The sequence below is a fragment of the Dipodomys spectabilis genome, unplaced genomic scaffold (assembly GCF_019054845.1).
Source record: "Dipodomys spectabilis isolate Male_0828 unplaced genomic scaffold, ASM1905484v1 ptg000422l, whole genome shotgun sequence".
In the NCBI taxonomy this organism is placed as follows: Eukaryota; Metazoa; Chordata; class Mammalia; order Rodentia; family Heteromyidae; genus Dipodomys; species Dipodomys spectabilis.
In genome coordinates, this window is record NW_024871099.1 from 4,824,465 (window position 1) to 4,843,296 (window position 18,832).

Here is an 18,832-nt window from a genome sequence, read left to right on the forward strand (position 1 = left end):
GGCATGAGCCACGGGCCCCAGGCTACCTTTCTTTCTTTTTAATTAATCCCTCTGTTCAGAGAGCCTTTTTTTTTTTTTTTTTTCATTTTTGCCAGTCCTGGAGTTTGAACTCATGGCTGAGGGCTGTTCCTGAGCTTTTGTGTTCAAGGCTAGTGCTCAACCACTTGAGTTACAGCTCCATTTCTTCTGGCTTTTTATAATTCATTGGAGATAAGAGTCTTATAGACTCTCAAACCCAGCCTGGCTTTGAACTGCAATCCTCAAATCACAGCCTCCTGAGTAGCTAGGATTACTGGTGTGAACCCCTGGTGCCTGACTGGACTTTGCTTTCCTTTTTTCTCTTTCTTTTCTTTTCTTGTTTTGTTTTTGTTTTTGATACCAGTCCTGGGATTTGAACTCAGGGCCTGCTTATTGTCTCTGAGCTTCTTTTGCTCAAGGCTAGCATTCTATCACTTGAGCCACAACTCCACTTCTAGTTTTTTGGTGGCTCATTGGAGATAAGAGTCTCATGGACTTTCCTGCTCAGGCTGGCCTTGAACCATGATCCTCAGATCTCCACCTCCTGAGTAGCTAAGATGATGCGCATGAGCCACCAGCACCTAGCATCTCTTTTTCACTCTTTTTCAGTCTTTTTCACTCGACTGGCATTCTACCACTTGTGCCACACCTCCTGGCTCTTTGCCGGTTAATTGAAGAGTTTCTTGGATCTGTTTTCCCTGACTTTGAATCTCAATCCTCAGATCTCAACTTCTTGAGTAGCTAGGGTTACAAGGAGTGAGCCACCAATGCCCAACACTGTTTATTTATCATTTAAAATAATCCGCATGCCAGGCACTGGTGGCTCATGCCTATAATCCTAGCTACTCAGGAGGCTGAGATCTGAGGATTGCCATTCAAAGCCAGCCTGGGGAAGAAAGTCTGTGAGACTCTCATCTCCAATAAACCACCAGAAAACCGGAAGTGGCGCTGTGGTTCAAGTGGTAGAGCCCTAACCTTGAACTGAAGAGCTGAGGGACAGAGTTCAAGCCCCACAGCTGACAAAAATAAAAATAAAATGAAATAATACACTGACTACTTTGCTGTGTGTTATGGGGAACGGCTGGTAGGAATTCCCAGCCCCAAAGCAGGGTGGTTCTCTGTTCCTATTTGGTGACCTTCCTCAGCACTAACTTTCCAGCCCACATTGCTCTTGGGTCAAAACTTTCCCAGGTCTCCTCCTTCACTGACTGCTTCCTCCTCTTTTCTGAGTGTGTGTGTGTGTGTGTGTACGCGCACATGCGCGTGCGTGCGTATGCACATGTGTACGCACATTGCCCATGCAAAAATGGAATGTCCTCTGTACACACTTCTTTGATGATCACACCCAGTCTTTTGGCTTTAGGTACCAGCCTTAAGCCGTCAGCCCTCGGATTTGCATCTGAGGATGGCAGTTCGAAGCCAGCCGGGGCAGGAAAGTCTACGAGACTCTTATCTCCAGTGAACCAGCAAAAAGCCAGAAGTAGATCTATGGCTTAAGTGGTCAGTAAAGCATGCCAGCCTTGAGTGACAAAGCAAAGGACCGCACCCAGGCTCTGAGTTCAAGCCCAAGAACTGGCACAAAATTAAAAAGGAAAGCAAGCAGGCAGGCAGGCAGGCAGGAAGGGAGGGAGGGAGGGAAAGGAAAAGAAGGAAGGAACTCCAGCATCTTCCTGGTGCCATACCCTGGCCCTGTCAACTTCTACCCAGATAATCACAGTGTCCCTGGGTGTCATAAGACACCACACACACACCGGAAATAGGTGGCCTTACCCCTTCTAGGGTGACATATGCTTAGTTCTGACTTCTGGACCACAGGTTCTTCAGGCCGCAGCCCACCATGGTGTATCGGGGCTACTTCTTGCTCCTGTTTTTGCTCCCAGGTAAAGCCAGTGGGATGAGGGTGTCGGGCTAGGGATGTGTGGGGGGGGAAGGGGTGTCCTCTGAAGGCTTGGGGTGCTAAGGGTTAGTCCTTCCCCGCTGGGGTCCTTCCCCTTCTTGAGGATCCATTGGGCCTGGGCTTTGAGGGGTGTGGGAGGGGAGCCGTGGAGCCCTGTCTCCCAAGCCAGTCATGACTGGGTCACAGCCCCACTTCCTGTTTTCTACTCACTCCTGTGTCCCTGGGAGCGTCCCATCTCATGTCACCTGGCCCCCTCTATGCTGCCAGCTGTGGGGACCACCTCCTCCCTCACCCCCCCTTTTCTTGTGTCTTCCCACAGTGGCTGCAGCTCAGACACCCCCAGGTAAGAGACGCTGGTGTCCTTCCTTCAGGACTTTGCCTTTCATCCAGGTACTATTCCCATCCCTAAGGCCGCCGTGAAGGGCCCAGAGCACCCCAGATGTCACGGCTCACCTCCTGTCCATCAGTCAAAGCCCCCAGAGGACCTACATCTCTTCCCACTTCCCATCTGGCCATCTGTGGGCCCATACTGCCCGTACCCCCCATTTGCTCAGTGCCTAGTGTCCCCCCTCCCCCTGGAGTTTGCTGACACCTCCAGAATCTCCCAGGATCCATCTCTCCTTTCATTCCCCAATCCTAGAAAACCTAGGTTCCATCGGTCTCCCAGGGAGATGGCCCACCCCAGCCCTCTCCCTCTCCCAGGAGACAACTCCCCCCCTCAGCGGCTCCTGGCTTGGTTCCCCCCCCTTTACCCCCCCTCCCTCAGGCTCCTGCTCCGGATGTGGTCCCCTGTCCCTGCCGCTGCTGGCCAGCCTCGTGGCTGCAGAGGCCGCCATGTCCCTGGTCATGGTGGGGGTGGTGTTTGCCTGCGCTCGCTCACCTCGCCGCGGTTCCCCCCAAGGTGAGGGGAGGGGTGGGGTGAGGCCTGAAGAACAGATGGTGTCCCTTGGGAGGAGGAGGTGGGGTCCCGATGGAGGGAGACCCTGGGGGAAGCCCTGGAGGAGGGACTGGGGAAACCCTTAAGGAGGTGCCTGGGGAACTTCCCACCTCACGCTGAGGAAGCCCCTGAAGCAGGGGGTCCCCGCAGCAAGGCGGAGAGTGGGTGGTGGTCAGGCTTTATGCTTTTGTTCCCCACACGCCAGGAGATGGCACCGTCTACATCAACATGCCTAGCCGGGGATGATCAACCTCTGACCTCTGATCTCTGACCTTCTCATCCTGGACCACAGAGCTGGCCTAAGAACATACAACACACACACACACACACACACACACACACACACACACTTCTTTTGCATTGAAATAAAGCAATGAAAATATCTCTTATTTTCTTCTTCGCCAAGATTCCCATCCACGTAGCTGTTTTAGGTTCAAGACTTCTCTCTTAAGAACTCACACATCCCCAATTCCTCATCCCAGGAGACAATACTTTTTGCGATCCATTGTTTATTTGGGCACCCAATGGAGCCATAGGTGTAGGAAGGCTTTGCTGGGTGGATGGGCGTCGGGGATGGCTGGATCCAGGCATCAGGGTGTGGATTATGCTCATTTGTAATACTGCCTCTGTGTGTTGAGATCGCTGTAGACATCTGGCCTCTGACCTTGAAGCTCCTAAAGGGGAAAAATCATCAGAGGAAGGAGCTCACCAAATGGAATGTAGTGCCTTAAGGTGACAGAGAGTTGGGTTTTCTTACCTGATAAGGTGACTCAGTCTCAGCCATGCGCTGTTTGCGGGATGCTGCAGGGGAGGATGCAAAATGGATGAAGCTAGGTGATTATGCCCCCCCCACCTCCCACCTTCTCCTCCCTCCTCCCAGCCAGCTCACTCACGGTCTGCAGCCCCTCGTCCCCGAGGGACCAGGCGACCCAGGGAATACACGGCCAGGGCGATGAGCAAGGTCAGCACTAGGTCCCCCAACACAATGCCAGCCAGCACGCCGGGGCTCACGGGAGAACAGTTGCATTCTGGGAATGGGTACAGGAGTCAGGGGAGACCAGTGGAAGCCAGAGGGGAGGATTTGGGGAAGCAAGGAGGGAGCGGAAGTTGAGGCGGGGAGAGAAAGTTGTAGGGGGTAGGAAGATCTTTGGGAGGTCTTTATAGGATCTATACCTACCACTCTGGGCTTGGACAGGAATGAGACCTAAGGAGAGAGAAAGAGGTAAACTGAGGCACAGAGCTCTGACTGGAGGTAAGTAAAGATGCAGGGGAAGGTGGAGAGACCTAGGAAGCTGGCACTGAGGCTGTGTGACTCCTATACTTGCTTGTGGGGTGAAGGACACCCCTATGTGTCCCGTTGGCCTGCTTCGTCCAGGAGCCAAGTCTTGGGGGCGCCTCAGGATTGGGGGGGAACCTGCTCTGTAGCCCAGCCCTTCCCTCTGGTTTTCTGTTCTTACTCCATATCCTGACGCAACCCCTAACCGAACCCAAGGGATCCAGGGGGACTACGGTAGAAGCCCCCCAACTCACCATCCATAGTCAGAAGGACAGAAAGGCACAAGAGCCACCAGGAGGGTTTGGAGGCCTCCATGTTGTCGGGGCGCTGCTGGACACCCCAGTCCAGGGACCAGTGGGATGTAACGTGGCGTCGAAGGAGAAGGAGGAAGTCTGAGATGGGTGGTGGCAGGAGGAGGAGGGGACGGGCCTGGAGGAGGAGGGACAGACAGACACCATCAGAATCAGACCTGCGAGGTGCCCCGTGGCTCACTCCTGTCATCCTAGCTACTCAGGAGGCTGAGATTTGATGATCACGGTTCAAAACCAGCCCAAGCAGGAAAGCCCACGAGACTCTCATCTCTAATACCAGAAGTGGCGCTGTGGCTCAAGTGGTAGAGTGCTAGCCTTGAGCACAAATAGGCTCAGGGACAGAGTCCAGGCCCTGAGTTCTAGAGTTAGGGGACCAGAAAAAAAATCAGATCCAGAGGGCCTAATGGCTAGAAAGGTTAGAGGTCAAATATATTAATGTTCCTAGCATGTGGTCTGCTATTTGTCAGCTTTTTCAAAGAATCTGCTGTAATTATTGGTGTGTGTGTGTGTGTGTGTGTGTGTGTGTGTGTGTGTGTGTGTGTGTGTGTGTGTGTGTGTGTGTGTTGGTATACTAGGGTTTGAACTCAAAATCTTAAGCTCTCAGTTGGCTTTTTCTGCTCAAGGCTGGTGCTCTACCACCTGAGCCACAGCTCCACGGTTGGCTTTTTGCTGGTTCACTGGAAATAATAGTCTCATGAACTTTCCTTCCCAGGCTGGCTTTCAACTACAACCCTCAGATCACAGCCTCCTAGTAGCTAGGATGACAAGTGTGAGCCACCAGCGTGTTACAATAATCATCCTTCTGTAATCAAAAACTTTGTGATATCCATGGCTCCTGAGGGAACCATCGGCTTGGGGCATCACATGCCAGATGCTGCCCCAAATATTAAATCACATCATCCCCAAACCTTCATCTGAGGTAGATGCTCTTATTCCCAGTTAACAGAGAGGTAAAGACACTTACCCAAGGTCACACAGCAAATGAAGGTAGAAATGGAACCCAGACCCCCCACCCCGAAAAAAATAATAAAAAAAAACCACCAGATGTTTAATTCTTAGAAAGAAAGCAAGGAAGATAGAAGAGAAAATGGAGGAGAAGAGGGTGGTGAGAGTTTAGCTTCACACAAGATCCCTCCTCCCCTGCAGAGAGGCCAGGGCAGTGTGGGTGACCCCTGGGCAGGGGTGGGATGGGCAGGGCGGGGCTGCCAGATGAGGAAGCAGCTGGGAGGAGACAAGGACGCCTCACCCCAATGGCTGCCTAGGCCCAGGCTGGAGAAGGAGGAACCTGAGGTCAGGGTGCAGGCGGAGAGCCAGCTGCAGGAAGCCCCTCCCCCATCCGCCCCATCACAGCCCCCTCCCCCATCCGCCCCATCACAGCCCCCTCCCCCAGCCCCAGCTCCGGAGACAAAGGGGAAGTTGGACACTGGTCACAGGACAGCAGAAGTGGGGTGTCAGCGGGGAAAGGGAGGGCTGTGAGGTCTGCAAGGAGCCTCAGAGCCAGGCTTCTCCCGCAATGTGGACAGTCCTAACTTTGGGCAACATGAGAACCCAAGGTCCTGAGTTCAAGCCCCAGTATCTACTCCTGTGGGCCTCCAAGGCCTCTCCAGCAACCCAGAACAGAGCCTCTACCAGGGATGGCCACTCAGGCCAGGACCTGACAGGTGTTCACAGGTATCAGGTAAGGCGAGTCTCATGGACTATCCTGCCTGGGCTGGCTTTGAACCTGTGACCTGCAGCTCTCTGAGCAGCTAGGATGACAGGTATGACTCACCAATTCCCATTAGAAGTGACACGTTTGACTTTTTTTTTTTTTTTGGTTGGTTGTGGAGGCTGAACTCTGGGCCTGGGCGCTGTCCCTCAGCTCTTCAGCTCAAGGCTAGCGCTCTACCACTTGAGCCACAGCGCCACTTCCTGCTTTTTCTGCTCATGTGGTGCTGAGGAATCGAACCCAGGGCCTCATGCATGCAAGGCAAGCACTCTACCACTGAGCCACCTTCCCAGCCCATGTTTGGCTTTTATAACTGATAAAACTGATAGTTGGGACCACAGAAGAAAGGCCTGAGCTATTCTTTGGTCCAGTGTGTGTGTGTGTGTGTGTGTGTGTGTGTGTGTGTGTGTGTGTGTGTGTGTGTGTGCGTGTGCGAGCAACACACAGCCTTTGGATGAAGGAAAAGGATGAAAAGGAGGAACCTAGGTTGTTCCAGGTTGGGCCCTCCACAGGAGACTTGCAAAATACCTCAGCCTCTCCCTGCCACAGGCCAAGGGCTGGGCTGGGGTGAGGCAGTGTGGAAGGGTGACAAAGCTGGCTCATAGTAGCTGCACCCACCAGCAACCTAAAGAAACTCTTTTAAAAAAGAAAGAAAGAAAAGAGAAGAAAAAGAACAAACCTCAGCCAGCCAAGTTTGGATCTCACGCTTGTAAGTAATCCTAACTACTAAGGAGGCTGAGTTCTGGAGGATCAAGGTTTGAAGCCAGCCTTGGAAGGAAACTCTGTGAGACTCTTATCTCCAATTAACCAGCAAAAACAGCCAGAAGTGGAGGCCTGGCTTAAGAGGCAGAGCACCAGTCTTTAGAAAAAAAAAAACAAAAAAACAAAACAAAATAAGGGGGCAGGGGCTGGGAAGGTGGCTCAGTGGTAGAGCACTTGCCTTGCATGCATGAGGCCCTGGGTTTGATTCCTCAGCACCACATAAGCAAAGAGAAAAAAGCCGGAAGTGGCGCTGTGGCTCAAGTGGTAGAGCGCTAGCCTTGAGCTGAAGAGCTGAGGGACAGCGCCCAGGCCCAGAGTTCAGGTCCCACACCCCCCCAAAAAAAAAACAACAACAACAATAAAACAATAAAACAAAAAACCAAATGAGATCCTGAGGCTGTGAGTTCAAGCCCCACCCAAAGTAGATCCCCTTCTAAAAGAAAAAAAAATCCAGACAAATAGCTGCTGGGGATGTAATTCAGAGATAAAACATTCACCTAAGATGTGCAAGGCCCCGGACTGAACTCTAGCACTGCAAAAACTAAAAGTGAAATAGATAGCAGATGAATAACCTAATTTTTAAAATGGTCATGGGATTTGAGAGCAGACACTATGCAAAAGAGACGCTAATGGTCGATAATAAGCATGTGAAGGTATTTTCAACACTATTAGTCATTAGGGAAATATAAGCCACAATGAAATACCACTACATACCCACCATAGCCACTGAAATTAAAAGGCTGACCCCAGCCAGGGACAGGTGGTTCACACCTGTAATCCTAGCTACTCAGGAAGCTGAAACCAAGAAGATTGTGGTTTGAAGCCAGCCTGGGCAGGAAAGTCCGTACAACTCTTAACTCTTTAGTAACCATCAAAAAGCCAGAAGTGGAGTGTGGCTCAAGTGGTCAAGAGCCAGACTTGAGCAAAATAAGGTAAGCAAGACCCCAAGGCCCTGAGTTCAAGCCCCCAGTAGTTAGGATTACAAGAATGAGCTACCAGCACCTGCTTTTGGGGTTTCTTTAGTTAATAATAGCTAGTTATTTTCCTTACTTAAGACACTCCATGAAGGGGGTCTGGTGGTCAGGGTAAAAATGGCTCTGATTTTTTCACCCCTCCCTGCTTCCTTGTCTTTTGCCATCAGACTTCATAATTATCCTCGCTAAAGGGAAGATTCAGCCGGGTGACAACTGTCATCCTAGCTACTCAGGAGGCTAAGCTCTGAGGTTCGTGGTTCAAAGCCAGCTCAGGCAGGAAAGTCCATGATCTCCAATGAACCATCAGAAAACCGGAAGTGATGGCTCAATGAGGTAGAGCGCTAGCCTTGAGCAAAAGAGCTCAGGGACAGCACCCAGGTCCTGGCCCCCATGTCAGCAAGGAAAAAGAAAAGTTTCCCCACAATCAAGATGGCTTGGAGGGATTGAGAGAGCTATTCACCATGACTGGGAGGGAAATAGGAATGAACTTTCTAGAAAGGACTAGGCAGTCTGACTATTAACCCAAACTGCTGATCCAAGCATATGTTTCCAGGAAGTTAAACTCTGGAATTGATCCAGCAAGTAGGAAAACATTTCACTCCCAGGATCATCACGATAGCATTTTTGAACACTAGCAAAGAAAATAAAAGTCCAAAAGGAAATTGGTAATTACCAGGCATGCTACCAGCATTTGAAAAGATCCATGGCATGTTAATGGGTCCTTGAAGATAAAAGAGCTCTTAGCTAAATGAAATGGGAGGAAAGCGGGCGGTAATTAGGTTAGAGACGCTGATGGAACTTTCATTTACAGAGCTTCAGCCCACAACAAAGAAGGAACTTTCTAGCTGAGTGTCTTTCCTCCTGTCTGTCATCTCAGCTACTCAGGAGGCTGAAATCTGAGGACTGAAGTTCAAAGCCAGGCAGAAAAGTCTGAAAAGACTCTATTTTATTCTGTTTTTTGTCAATTGTGGGGCTTGAACTCTGGGCCTGGGTGCTGTTCCTCAGCTCTTCAGCTCAAGGAGAGTACTCTACCACTTGAGCCACAGCACCACTTCCAGCTTTCTGGTATTTAGTACAGACTTTCCCACCCAGGCTGGCTTTGAACCACAATCCTCAGATCTCAGCCTCTTGAATAGCTAGGATTACAGGCGTGAGCCACCAGTGCCCTGCTTGTAAGACTCGTATCCCCTATGAACCACCAAAAAGCTGGAAGTGAAGGTGTGGCTCAAGTGGTAGGGTGCTAGCCTTGAGTGAAAAAGCTCAGGGTCAGCACCCAAGCTGAGTTCAAGCTCCAGTATTGGCACTTTAAGAAAAAGAAGGAAGGCTGGGAAGGTGGCTCAGTGGTAGAGTGAGGCTCTGGGTTTGATTCCTCAGCAGAAAAAGCTGGAAGTGGTGCTGTTGCTCCAGTGGTAGAGCGCTAGCCTTGAGCTGAAGAGCTGAGGAATAGCGCCCAGGCCCTGAGTTGAGGCCCCATAACAGAAGGAAAGAAAGAAAGAAGGAAAGAGAGAAAGAAAGAAAGAAAGAGGGGCTGGGAAGTTGGCCCAGTGGTAGAGCTCTTGCCTTGTATGCCTGAGGCCCTGGGTTCGATTCCTCAGCACCACATAAGCAAAAAGAAAAAAGCCGGAAGTGGTGCTGTGGCTCAAGTGGTAGAGTGCTAGCCTTGAGCTGAAAGAGCTGAGGGACAGCGCCCAGGCCCAGAGTTCAGGCCCCACAACCGGACCAAAAAAAAAAAAAGAAGAAGAAAGAAAGAAAAAGGAGGGGAGGGGAGGGGAAGGAAAGGGAAGGGAAGAAAAGAAAAGAGAAGGAAAAGGGCACCAGTGGCTCATGCCTGTAGCCTAGCTACTCAGGAGGAGGAGATTTGAGGATTGTGGTTCAAAGCCAGCCAGGGCAGGAAGTATGTGAGATTCTTATCTCCAATTAACTACTCAAAAAAAGCCAAAAGTGGCACTGAGGCTTAAGTGATGCAGTACTAGCCTTGAGTGAAAAGAAACTCAGGGACACTGCCCTAGGCACTGAGTTCAAGCCCAGAACTGGCCAAAAAAAGTGTGTGTGGGGGGGAGAACCTTTTACACCTTAATTTCTGGCTTGATTTAGTTAAGAAAGTTGTCTCCCTGAGCTATTGGCAAATTCCCACCATTCCTTGTATCTCATTCTTTTAGCCAAATCCAGTCCCAAGACTCACTCAGATTCTAAAGAAATGGAGTCTTCCATTTGTTTGTTTGGTTATTTTTATTTTTATTTTATTTTATTTTTTTGTCGGCCGTGGGGCTTGAACTCTGGGCCTGGGCGCTGTCCCTCAGCTCTTCAGCTCCAGGCGAGCACTCTACCACTTGAGCTAAGCGCCACTTCCGGTTTTCTGGTGGTTTATTGGAGATAGGAGTCTCACGGTCTCTCCTGCCCGGGCTGGCTTTGAACCGCGATCCTCAGATCTCAGCCTCCTGAGTAGCTAGGATTACAGGCGTGAGTCACCAGTGCCCGGCTTGGTTAGTTTTATTTTAATGGAAGTTGGTACTGGAATTTGAACTTAGAGCTTTATGCACAGGCCCTTTGAAAGCTCAAGGTGCATTTTCTACTTGAATGCCTCTCTATGCACAGTCAAGTGTCCTATAGCCAGCGGCATGACCGGGGGCTGCCACACTGGGCAGCATTGGGCAGCACTGGAATGGAAGCTTCAACCCAGGACCTATACATTGAGGATGGAGACTTGTTTCTGAGTTTAGTGACAAGGATGAGCTTTAGTTTCATTTCTAGCCAGGCACCCGCTGTTCACGCCTGTCATCCTGGCTGCTCAGGAAGCTGAGATCTGAGGGTCGTGGTTCAAAGCCAGCCTGGGCAGAAAAGTCCATGAAACGCTGATCTCCAATGAATCACTGAAAAGCTAGAAATGGAGCTGGGCCTTGGATGGAAAAAGCCAAGTGAGTTCAAGCACCAGGACTGGTGCGTGTGCACACGCGCATGTACACACACACATACACACACATACACGAAATTTCATTTCTATGAAGCAAAGACCCTAAGGAGAGTCTGTAGACCTTTCCTTCCTGAAGTTTGACTGGTTGGTTTTTTTTGGGGGGGGGAGGATGGTGTGTGTGTGTGTGTGTGTGTGTGTGTGTGTGTGTGTGTGTGTGTGTGTGTGTAAAAGCCAAGGGCCCTCGCTTGGCTTTTTCTACTCAGAGTTGGTGCTCTACCACTTGAGATATAACTCCAGTCTGGCCTTTTGCTGGCTAAATGGAGAAAAGAATCTCCCAGACTTTTCTGCTTAGGCTGATTTCTGGCCAGATCTGTTTCCTGACTATCTAGGATTATAAGCATGAGCCATGGCACCAGGGTTGACTGTGGTTTTTGTGAACCATGAGGTAAGCAGATGAGCTTCAGAGCTAACATTGGATGTTACAATCCAGACAGCATTGTCCCTCCTGATAGATGACTATCTGGATCCTCATTTGACAAGAGTTATAAAGGACATTTATTGGACAATCAGGGAAATTTGGAGAGAGGTTTGTGGTTTGAGACAAGGTTTCTCTATGTAGACCTTTGAACTTCCCATCTTCCTGCCTCAGCTTCCAGAGCAATATTAGGTTCTATTAAGGAATTATGGTTAGTGTCTAGATCATTACATGTTTTTTAAGAATGCACTATTTTAGAGATACATATTTATGGATGAAATCATAGGATGTCTGGGATTTGCTTTAAACTAATTCGGGGAAAGGCAGAATAAATAAAACAAGATTGGTCATATGTTGGCACTAATTGAAGCTGGGTGATGGGTACTTGGAGGATCATTATGTAATTCTATTTTTGTGGATGGCTAAACAGCACCCTAAGAAGATTTTAAAGTAGGAAAGAGGATTTTCCTTTTCCTTTTTTTTTTTTTTCTCCTTTCAAGATCTGAACTCCATGAACGGATGGGCAGCTGCTCTTCTCACTCTGTCAGTCTCATTTTTGCTTGAATAATAAAGGAAAGCCTTGCCGGGCGCTGGTGGCTCCCGCCTGTCACCCTAGCTACTCAGGAGGCTGAGATCTGAGGATCATGGTTCAAAGCTGGACCGGGCAGGAAAGTCCCTGAGACTCTTACCTTCAATTAACCACCAGAAAAACCAGAAAGTGGCTCAAAGTGGTATAGTGCTCACCTTGAGCAAAAGAGCTCAGGAACAGTGCCCACGTCCCGAATTCAAGCTCCACAACCGACAAAATAAATAAGTAAAAATAAAAAAAAAAAAAGGGGGGGGGGGCGGAATGTGGCTCAGTGATAGAGTGCTCCCTTAGCATGCATGAAGCATGGGTTCGATTCCTCAGTACCACATACACAGAAAAAGCTGGAAGTGGCGCTGTGGCTCAAGTGGTAGAGTGCTAGCCTTGAGCAAAAGAAGGTCTGGGACAGTGCCCAGTACCTGAGGCAAGCCCCAGGACTGGCAATAAAATAAACAAACAAAGGGGAGCCATTAGCCTCTTCCTTATCCCTTCCCTGCAGGGGAAGTGGCCACAGCGCCACTTGCGGCTTTTTCTGCTTCTGTGGTGCTGAGGAATCCAACCCAGGGCCTCATTCATTGCAAGACAAGCGCTCTACCACTGAGCCACCTTTCCAGCCCCTTCCCTGCAGTTCTGACAAGCTGCAGACCCCAGACCTGAACACACCAGTCCCTGCCTGTACAGCTAAGAATCAGGAAACTAACAAGCCTCCTGCGCATGCGCAGCACCTCCCTCCTCCCAAAACTGAGTTCGTCTCTACATCCTATTACCCCCCCCCCCCCCCCCCCACACACACACCCCCTACTCGATGCATACTGAGAGCATACTGAGAGGGGCAAAAGCCCTCTGCCTTCCAACCAGAGCAAGGCGAGGCTAAGGGTGTTGCGTGGCTTTCTGGGAAATGCAGTTCTCTCATCAGGCCGAAGCCACCGCTTTCTCAGCCATTAAGAACTACATCCCCCACAAAGCACCGTAAAGGCCTCGGCTCTGCGGTGTGTTGCTGCCCCCAAGTGGCGGAGGAAGGACTAGTCCATGGTTTGAGAATTGTGCAGTGAAGCGTGTGGGCGGGGTGGAATGGGGTGGGATGGCCTGGGTTTGCTAGGACCTCCGAGGGTGGCCTTGGATCTCCAGAAAGCTATTTCAGAGGTTGAGGCTTCCAGCCTGGGCCATCGAAGAGTAATGAAATTGGAGGAAGGCCCAATAGTAAGGATTAGATGAAATCAGGACAGTAGCTGTTGGCTGCCTAGTTATTACATCTAGTACTTAGACTAAGCACTTCCTGGCTCCCAGGGCTTTATATGCATTAGCTCATTTAATCCTCTCAGCACTCATTTGAGTTATAATCAAACCCTTTCTTAGGAATGAAATTGAAACCCACAGAAGGGGACTAACACCTAAAGTCATTCCAGCTGGTCAATGGCCTAGGTGGGATTTGAACTTGGATTCTGCTTTCTTTCTTTCTTTCTTTTTTAAACTCTTAATATCACCCTTTAAAATGGTCTTGGGGTGGCAATTAGCACATGAATCAACTCAAGGTGAACCTCTCTGAGTGGGTGATTATCAGTTGTCTGTTCCTTTTCAAATTAGTGATTTTGCCCTGCTCCTGGACAAAGTTTACAATCAACATGGGCTTATAATTAGTACATGAATCAGCTCATGTTTCTGTTCACAGGGATTAGATTTCTGATTAGCACTTGAGTCACCAGTGGTTTGTGTCAGGAGCTGGAGTCTGGGATTTTGGTTCCCAACAGAATCAGCACACAATTTTAGTCTGGCCTAAAGGGCCTATTCTTTCATGATCCAGAATGCTGAACTGAACCAGGCACCTATGAATCACGCCTGTCCTCCTAGCTACTGAGGGAAACGGAGATCTGAGGATTGAAGTTGGGAGCCAGTTTGGGCAGGAAAGTCTGTGAGACTTTTATCTACAAAAACAAAACAAAAAGCAACAACAACTACTACTACTACCAAAAAGCCTGAAGTGGAGCTGTGGGCTTAAGTGGTAGAACACCAGCCTTGAGGGGGAAAAAAACCTCAGGGACAGTACCCATAGTATCTAGGCACTGAGTTCAAGCCCCAGGACTGGCATAAAAAGACAGACAAACAGACAGATTACCAAATCAAGCCAGGTTCACTTGGCCCTCAAAGTGATCAAATTTGTGGTCAATGACTCTAATGGCATGAGCTCAGAGTAATTGAATGAGTGGTCAGGATGGTTCCATGAACTTCTTTCTGAAGCAGGATTTGATGTAGTAGATAAAAGACCAACCCACACTTCTCCCAGGTCACAGAAGCGGTTGTGGCTAGTGCTAGGACCATAATAATTCATATTCCCTTTGTGTAGCTGTGGCTGGAAGGGAGCTGCCAGCCTAGGAATATATTCTCAGCCTCCTAGGAGACTAGATAATGATACAACTAGTTGTCTCTGATTTGAACAGAAGGGTTGGATGCCAGTGGCTCACACTTTGTAATCCTAGCTACTTGATAGGCTGAGATCTGAGGATCGTGGTTCAAAGCCAGCCTGGGCAGGAAAATCTGTGCGACTCTAATCTCCAATTAACTACCAGAAAACTGGAAGTGGCACTCAATGGGTGCAATGGAGCACAGAAAGGAAGTCAGTAGAGCCACTTCTGGAATTTATTTTTTATTTTTATTTTTGCCAGTCCTGGGGCTTGAAATCAGGGTCTGGGCACTGTCCCTGAGCTTCTTTTGCTCAAGGCTACCACTCTACCACTTAACCACAGCACCACTTCTAGATTTTCCTGTTTTTGTGGTACTGAGGAATCGAACCCAGGGCTTCATGCATGCTAGACAAGCACTCTACCACTAAGCCATATTCCTGAACTACTTTTCATAAGAAGAAAGTAAATCTCCATCCTACTCTCCCTATTTGATCGGCAGAGCCGATAATCCTGAGCCCCAGGAAACAACAGACTGACAATATTAATAAATCTGGTGTGTGAATCACCAGATGCAAGGTCAGTTGCCAACCAACTAGGACACCTGTGAGAAATAAAAGCCTGTTTGAAGTCCTTGAAATCCAGGGAGGGGGCATAGTTGTTACAGCAGCTGGCATTATGCTAATACGTGGATGTTGCTCTTTGGGCAGATGCTAACCAGAAGGCTGGAGCAGAGGTCTGTCTATGAAATGAGCCTCTAATCTCCAGTTGTGGCATGTGAGCTTTTACACGGCAGGTTTGTACAGTGTCCCAAAGCCTCTTCGATTGCTAGTTTAAAAGTCTTAGCATCTCCAGGCACTAGTAGCTCATGCCTATCATTCTAGCTACTCAGGAGGCTGAGATCTGAGGATCAAGATTCAAAGCCAGCCTGGGCAGGAATGTCCATTTGACTCTTATCTCCAGTTAACTACTGAAGTCTTAACGTGTTCCTTCCTTCCGTGTGTGTGTGTGTGTGTGTGTGTGTGTGTGTGTGTGTGTGTGTGTGTGTGACCTTGGGGCTTGAACTCAGGACCTGAGCACTGTCCCTGAGTTCTTTTGCTTAAGGCTAGTGCTCTACCACTTTGAGCCACAGTTCCACTTTTGTTTTTTCCTGGTGACTCTTTAGAAATAGTTTCATAGACTTTCTTGCCCAGGCTGGCTTTGAACCATGAGCCTCCGATCTCAGTTTCCTGAGTAGCTGGGATTATACACAGGAGCCACTGATGTGGGCTGAGGTTTTTGTTGTTAGTCTATCAGAGAGGTCTCAAACATTTACCTGGTTTAAGCTTAGATCTATATCTTCCTATCTCTGAGTAGCTGAGTTGGACTAAAGTGACCCCCTTTTTTACTTCATTTATTTGGTACACCTGCATATATGTATATGCATAGGCTTGTCTGTGTGCACATGGGGTCCGCATCTCTGTGAGTGTTTGAAACGAATCTTGTTTCTTGTACAGGGGTAGGGGGTACAAAGAGGAGCTGCATGGAAAGCATTGCTTCCATAGATATGATCACTCATGCCTGGTGCCATGTTTCAGAGGTGTGTCCCTGTCCCTGCCTACGAGTCCTCGTGCCCTTGTGTGCATGCCCGTGTGTGTGCAAAGGAGCCGTCTTCTTCTCCACAAGGCCTTCTCAGCTCTCAGACAGTTTAACCTCATTCTTTCTGTGGTTTCCATTGCTTCTGTCCTCCTCGCCAGATGTTGCAATTAAGCAAATGCAGCAATTAAGCTGAGTCCTACAGCTATCCCACCAGGACCCTTTCCAAGAGCTAATGAGGAGTTCTGGCATCTGCAGGGCCACATAGCACAGTCCAGGCACGCAGGGACCCCTGGCGGCACAGTGCTGAATGCAGGAAGCCTGGGCAAGTTACCCATGAGGAGCCTAGGGGCCTTGGTGCACCTGCTCACCCCTCCTCTCCTTCAGGTCTCAGCATCTCTACTCCAGAAAGCTTCCCAAACTCAGGGCAGAGACTGTACCTGGGGAGGGGAGTTTTTGGCCCTTTGCTGCCTCCATCAAAGTTGGGACCACCCTGGCTTTATTGTCACAGACCTGTTTTGCGTTTGATTCGTTTTGTGCTGGATGGTATTGGGACTTAAACTCAGGACCTGGATGTTGGCCCTTAGCTTTTTCACTCGAGGCTGATGCTCTACCATTTGAACCACAACTCCACTTCTGGCTTTTTTGTTGCTGGTGGTGATGGTGGCAGGACCTGGACCTGGACACTATCCCCTGGGTATTTTTGCTCAAGACAAGCGCTTTACCACTTTGAGCCACAACACCACTTCTGGTTTTCTGGTGGTTCATTGGAGAAAAGACTCACAGACATTATCTTGCATGAGTTGGCTTTGAACCATGATTCTCAGATCTCAGCCTCCTGAGTAGCTAGAAAGACAAGCGTGAGCCACCAGTGCCTGGTTATCTACTTCTGGCTCTTTCCACTAGTTCATTGGAGATTCAGAGTCTCACAGACTTTGCTGCCTCGGCTGGCTTTGAACCGTGATTCTCAGATCTTGGCCTCCTGAGTAGCTAGGATGACAGATACGAGCTATCAGTGCCTGGGCTTAAAGTACTTACTTTTACTTGAGTCCATGAATTAACAAAAGGCAGGATAGAATCTAATCGTTCCTACCTCCATTTTGTATCGATGCCTCTGTGGCTAGCACTGTGCAGCCATCTTGGAAGTCAGGAAGACCCAAATCACCAGCCAAGTGTCAATCCTGAGACATTGAGCTGTCAGACCACACGTGACTGGGACTGTTTTAACTCAGCAGGCCTCTGTCCCCAGTCCTTTGTCTATTTAAACCTACAGTTCATGTCTGTACCCTGAAGATGGCTGAAGATGTACTGAAGTGCTATCTTCCCATGGCTGCTATGGAATGAATCTCCTTTCTCTGCCCTTTACCATTCTCGTCCTCCCCATCCCCACCCCACCCCCCCCCCCTTTTTTTTTTTTTTGCCAGTCCTGGGGCTTGGACTCAAGGCCTGAGCACCGTCTCTAAATCTCTTTTTGCTTAAGGCTAGCACTTTATCACTTGAACCACAGTGCCACTTCTGGTCTTTTCTGTGTATGTGGTACTGAGGAATTGGACCCAGGGCTTCATGCATGCTAGGCGAGCATGCTACCACTAAGCCACATTCCCAGTCCTAGCTGCAATTTTTCAATACACACAAGTGGGAAGAGCCTAAAGTTTATTTTGGAAGTTTCAGCAAAGCTAGGGAGATGCCAGCCAGGGTGATGCATGTCCCCACCCTCACCCCCAGGTGGGATTCCTGGGGGAAAGGGGGGCTCCAGGATCCCTAGGGTTAGAGGAATAGGGCTCTGCCCACACAGGCCACCCTTGCCAAGACTCCCAGAAGATTGCTGCTCCAAGTTCTCAAGCCAGAGGTGTAACCATCACCACGGTCCTTTCTGTGTGTGTGTGTGTGTGTGTGTGTGTGTGTGTTCTGATACTGGGACTTGATCTCAAGCCTTGAGCTCTTGTTTGGATTTTTCAAGCCACACCTCCACTTGGGCTTTTTGGTGGTTAGCTGGGATAATAGTCTCTCTCCCAGACTTTCCTGCCCCAGGGCTGGCTTCAAAGGGATCCTCTTGAGTAGCTAGGATTAGGCATGAGCTACTGGCCTAACTTACCCCACCTCTTCTGAGACACACGCGCACGCGCGCACACACACACACGCGCGCACACACACACACAAACACACACACACGTCATGGTCAGTTGTGGGGTTTGAACTCAGGGCCTAGGCCTTGTCCTTGAGCTCTTTTGATCAAAGCTAGTGCTCTACCACCTTGAGCTACAGTATCACTTCCAGTTTCCTGGTGGTTCATTTGAGATTAGAGTTGTGGACTTTCTTGCCCAGGCTGGCTTTGAACTGTGATCCTCAGATCTCAGCCTCCTGAGTAGCTAGATGACAGGTGTGAGCCACCAGCACCTAGCTCTGATGATTCCTGTCTTAACACAATTCAAATCACAGTCTTAGGTGGACAGACAATGGGGCTGTCAGGGGCAGGGGTGGGGGGAGAGACAAGAACACACTGAGACCACCTGACTCCTTATCTTCCCTCCCCACCCTTGGACACCTGAAGTGTGTCCCGAGGTCTGTCCCTCATCCCACAGTGAACAGGGGCTTGGAGCCAATGTTTCCCCATGGCAGCCAGGGGAAAAGAATCCCTCTCACCTAAAAGGTCAGGCCTGTTGCGGGACAGAGCCCAGGTAGGAAGACTTCCCCTGTGGGCAGGACCCCCCCCCCAAGGAGGACGGGCTGAGATACAAGGGCAAGAGACTGAGAAAAAAGGGACACCATAGGCTCACACTTGTCATCCCACCTACTCAGGAGGCTGAGACCTGAGGATCGCTGTTCAAAGCCAGGCCAGACAGGAAAGTCCATGACACTCTTATCTCCAATGGAGCACCAAAAAGCCAGAAGTGGAGCTGTGGTTCAAGTGGTAGAGCGCCCACCTTGTGGGGGGGGAATCACAGGGACAAAGACCCAGGCCCTGAGTTGAAGCCCTAGGACTGGCAGAGAGGAGGGGAGGGGGAA

The 18,832-nt window shown here is 49.6% G+C and overlaps 2 protein-coding genes across 3 annotated transcripts; one reads left to right on the forward strand and one right to left on the reverse strand.

The window, feature by feature from the left end:
• Window positions 1–1,806: 1,806 nt before the first annotated feature.
• Window positions 1,807–3,162, forward strand: Hcst (hematopoietic cell signal transducer). 2 transcript variants are annotated; one of them, XM_042668087.1, is made up of 4 exons: window positions 1,807–1,898; window positions 2,235–2,258; window positions 2,682–2,816; window positions 3,058–3,162. In XM_042668087.1, the coding sequence occupies exons 1-4, from the start codon at window positions 1,856–1,858 to the stop codon at window positions 3,096–3,098; spliced, it is 243 nt and encodes an 80-aa protein (XP_042524021.1). In that variant the 5' UTR covers window positions 1,807–1,855; the 3' UTR covers window positions 3,099–3,162. The 2 variants fall into 2 exon arrangements, with proteins under 2 accessions (XP_042524021.1, XP_042524022.1); XM_042668088.1 differs by having other exon boundaries at window positions 3,061–3,162.
• Window positions 3,163–3,343: 181 nt separating this feature from the next.
• LOC122097519 (transmembrane immune signaling adaptor TYROBP) lies at window positions 3,344–4,524 on the reverse strand. The gene is made up of 5 exons (XM_042668079.1): window positions 4,383–4,524; window positions 4,030–4,056; window positions 3,746–3,880; window positions 3,610–3,653; window positions 3,344–3,526 (listed from the first exon to the last, which is right to left on the reverse strand). Exons 1-5 carry the CDS (start codon window positions 4,441–4,443, stop codon window positions 3,461–3,463), a joined length of 333 nt encoding a protein of 110 aa, XP_042524013.1. The 5' UTR covers window positions 4,444–4,524; the 3' UTR covers window positions 3,344–3,460.
• Window positions 4,525–18,832: the final 14,308 nt, after the last annotated feature.

Excerpts from the sequence above, each read along its gene's own strand:
- Hcst (XM_042668087.1), top strand. The coding sequence starts at position 1,856 with ATGGTGTATCGGGGCTACTTCTTGCTCCTGTTTTTGCTCCCAG. Across the intron at positions 1,899-2,234 it reads GCTCCTGTTTTTGCTCCCAG|TGGCTGCAGCTCAGACACCC; the intron begins GTAAAGCCAGTG and ends GTCTTCCCACAG. Across the intron at positions 2,259-2,681 it reads TGCAGCTCAGACACCCCCAG|GCTCCTGCTCCGGATGTGGT; the intron begins GTAAGAGACGCT and ends CCCCTCCCTCAG.
- LOC122097519 (XM_042668079.1), bottom strand. The coding sequence starts at position 4,443 with ATGGAGGCCTCCAAACCCTCCTGGTGGCTCTTGTGCCTTTCTGTCCTT. Across the intron at positions 3,654-3,745 it reads GGGACGAGGGGCTGCAGACC|CATCCCGCAAACAGCGCATG; the intron begins GTGAGTGAGCTG and ends CCTCCCCTGCAG. Across the intron at positions 3,527-3,609 it reads AGACTGAGTCACCTTATCAG|GAGCTTCAAGGTCAGAGGCC; the intron begins GTAAGAAAACCC and ends TTTCCCCTTTAG.